Raw genomic sequence first — 2,607 nt, forward strand, 5'->3', positions numbered from 1 at the left:
GGATTTGGGTAACTTTGATTGCGTAGTGGAAGAAACGACCCATTCTGGCCATGGTGCCGAAATGGGTAAAAGTTACTCGGCTGACGATGGCTTTGAAGCCCTCGTGTTTATCGGAGGAGACGGAACCCTATGTGAGTTCATGAATGGACTACTCACTCGTCCAGAGCATGAATGGCGCGAAATTGTGGCGTCAACGCCCATTTCGCTCATTTCAGCCGGTACCCAGAACGCCTTTGGCACGGGGGCGGGTATCCCGACAGTCAACGCCGCTCTGTACTGCATCTTGAAGCGCAAAATGCGTCCACTGGATGTGGTGACGGCTGTGTCTGCTGCCAACCCGGAGGTGGTGCACTACAGCTACTGCGGTCTCGGCTGGGGTGTTGCAGGCGACATCGCTGCCGAGTCGGAACGATACCGTTGGATGGGTACACTACGATATGCTTTCCTCAAGGTGAAGCGCACCGTTGTGTTGCCCAAGAAACACAGTGGCCGTGTCCGGTACGTGTTGACGGAACCGCAGCCGCCACTTCTCCGGTACGACGATTATCCGGATGCCGGTGCACTCGACCAGTTCGAAGTGGAGGAAGGCACAGTGTACGATATGGACCGCTTCAGTCAGCAACGCAAGTCGTGGGGAGGCATCGCTGGCAGTATTTCAAGTCCTGCCAGTCGTAAGAGATACCCCGAGTTCCTGTGGAAAGAGGACTGCAGCAAGTACGTTGTGGTGGGCGTTGTCAACATCACTCCTGACGGCGCTTACTCGCACCCTTCAGATGGCAATTTGGATCTCATTCTCACCCGTAAGGGCGGTTTGGTAGCCGTGGCCAAGCTGTTCGGTCTGTATCTGATGGGCAAGGAGCTCCAGAGCGAACTGATCTCGTACTTGAAGGTCAAGGCCGTCGAGATTGAGCCTGACCAACTGGACGACTGCATGAACATCGACGGCGAAGTGCTGGAAGGAGGACCCTGGCGCATGGAGGTGGTACCCAGCCTCTTCAAGGTGCTGTCTGAAAAGTAAGCGGCCTCAAACATATCGGGAAGCACTGCGCATGAAGCAGTGTGTCAAGCTTCTGCCCACCTGGACTCCACAAGTTTTTTCTTACCGTATTTTTTTTTTCTTTTCTTGCAAAGTTGTAAATAATTTTTTCGTCTTCTTCATCAGTCTTTATATGCATTTCACGTGTCCTGTACTGGTCCCTACGATAGCTGTCGTGTGTTAGTTAGCGTCGTCGTCCTGGTCGCCCGTGAAGGAGCTGGAGAACTTGACGATTGCGCGCCCGATAGCCCCGATCCACTCGTCCTTCTGCTTCTCGTTCTCCGCGTACATGTAGAAGGTCGAGTCGGGCGTGGCCACTTCGAAGCAGAAGCGTTTGTTGGTCTTCTCCTCGGCCGATTTGACCGTCAGGCAGTCTGCCAGGTCGATAAGTCCGTGCGCTGGTTCGCCCTGTGCCCGGCAGAAGTAGAGCTTGTTGCCCTTCAGCACGAAGTAACGCTTGCGCCACTCCTTGAGCCACACGCTGCGCTTGGTCAGCTCACCCTCAAAGTCCGGGCCTGACAGATCGCAATGCGAGTAGTCGCCCTCCATGTCCGTCAGCCTGCCGCGTCGCTGTCGCTACTCGCTGCTCGCTGCTCGCTGCTCGAGGCTGGGTTAGTCTTCCCTATTTCGATCCAGACTTTGTTCTCGAGAATGACGATGTGCACACATATATGTGTGTACACGACATCATAAAACGCAAAGTTGAAGTGAAAATTGAAAGAAAAAACTTTAGGAATAGGAAATAATATCGCAGCGAGCTGTTTACGTTGTCCCCTGCAATGAAAGTGTCAGCAAGCCGAGCTCTTAGCTGGCAGAACTGCTTCGTCGTGAGGCTTTGAAATCGAGCTGTCATGGTCTCCGTGCTATAATATCGATTACGTCCCTTGTTTGACAGGTGATTCGCATGATGTGAATTGCCTACGCGCTACATGTAATGTTCAACGCTCAGCGTGGTAACCAACTAATTCCCTTCCACCATACCTATAGTCCACGGATCGATGGACGTTCGGCTGTGTTTCTAAAGGCAGTTTATGTTATGGTTAAAGTTGCTCTAGCTGATTTTGGACCAAAGATGCTTCCGACACGACAGTCTCGTCAAACTGAATGACTCGTGGCCGAATCGACATTCGCAGGAGCGCATGAATGGTTAATCCTCAAAGCTCTGATTTGATAGCTGCACACGTAGACTCCTCTTTTGTGTCATGTAGAAGCGTATGTACAAACCGCCCGCCGACTTATGGCCCCGGTTTCTGTGCGGCAACTTGTGTTGCGACAAGGAGACGCGAGGGTTCATTCACCGGTCGTTCCAATCGGCACCGAGCAACCTGCACCGGGCTAGACTGCCCAAACGACACCGACCTAACGAAGTCATCTACATGTACCTCCCAAAGCCATATTTTCCTCTAGCATCGCAGTCAAAGCTTGCAGGAGATTCGTAAAGCGTATATCGGCTTATGTCGATTTTGAAGCCCAGACTAGCGACGTCAATACTGAAGTTTTGCTCTGGCCGTCATTGGGACAGGATTGCCTCAAGGATACATGCGAGAACATGTATCCGTGTATCCAATGCG

The 2,607-nt window shown here is 52.4% G+C and overlaps 2 protein-coding genes across 2 annotated transcripts; one reads left to right on the top strand and one right to left on the bottom strand.

Annotated features, from left to right (window-relative positions):
- Window positions 1-61: 61 nt before the first annotated feature.
- Window positions 62-1,018, top strand: PPTG_19630 (hypothetical protein; the record flags this gene model as incomplete). Its single annotated transcript, XM_008918048.1, has 1 exon — window positions 62-1,018. One exon carries the CDS (start codon window positions 62-64, stop codon window positions 1,016-1,018), a length of 957 nt encoding a protein of 318 aa, XP_008916296.1.
- Window positions 446-2,055, bottom strand: PPTG_19631 (hypothetical protein). The gene is made up of 2 exons (XM_008918049.1): window positions 2,018-2,055; window positions 446-1,961 (listed from the first exon to the last, which is right to left on the bottom strand). Exon 2 carries the CDS (start codon window positions 1,583-1,585, stop codon window positions 1,217-1,219), a length of 369 nt encoding a protein of 122 aa, XP_008916297.1. The 5' UTR covers window positions 1,586-1,961; window positions 2,018-2,055; the 3' UTR covers window positions 446-1,216.
- Between the last annotated feature and the right edge of the window lie 552 nt (window positions 2,056-2,607).

This window comes from Phytophthora parasitica (genome assembly GCF_000247585.1).
Source record: "Phytophthora parasitica INRA-310 unplaced genomic scaffold supercont2.135, whole genome shotgun sequence".
NCBI classification, from domain to species: Eukaryota; Oomycota; class Peronosporomycetes; order Peronosporales; family Peronosporaceae; genus Phytophthora; species Phytophthora nicotianae.

Coding starts and splice junctions, on each gene's coding strand:
- PPTG_19631 (XM_008918049.1), bottom strand. CDS start 1,585: ATGGAGGGCGACTACTCGCATTGCGATCTGTCAGGCCCGGACTTTGAG.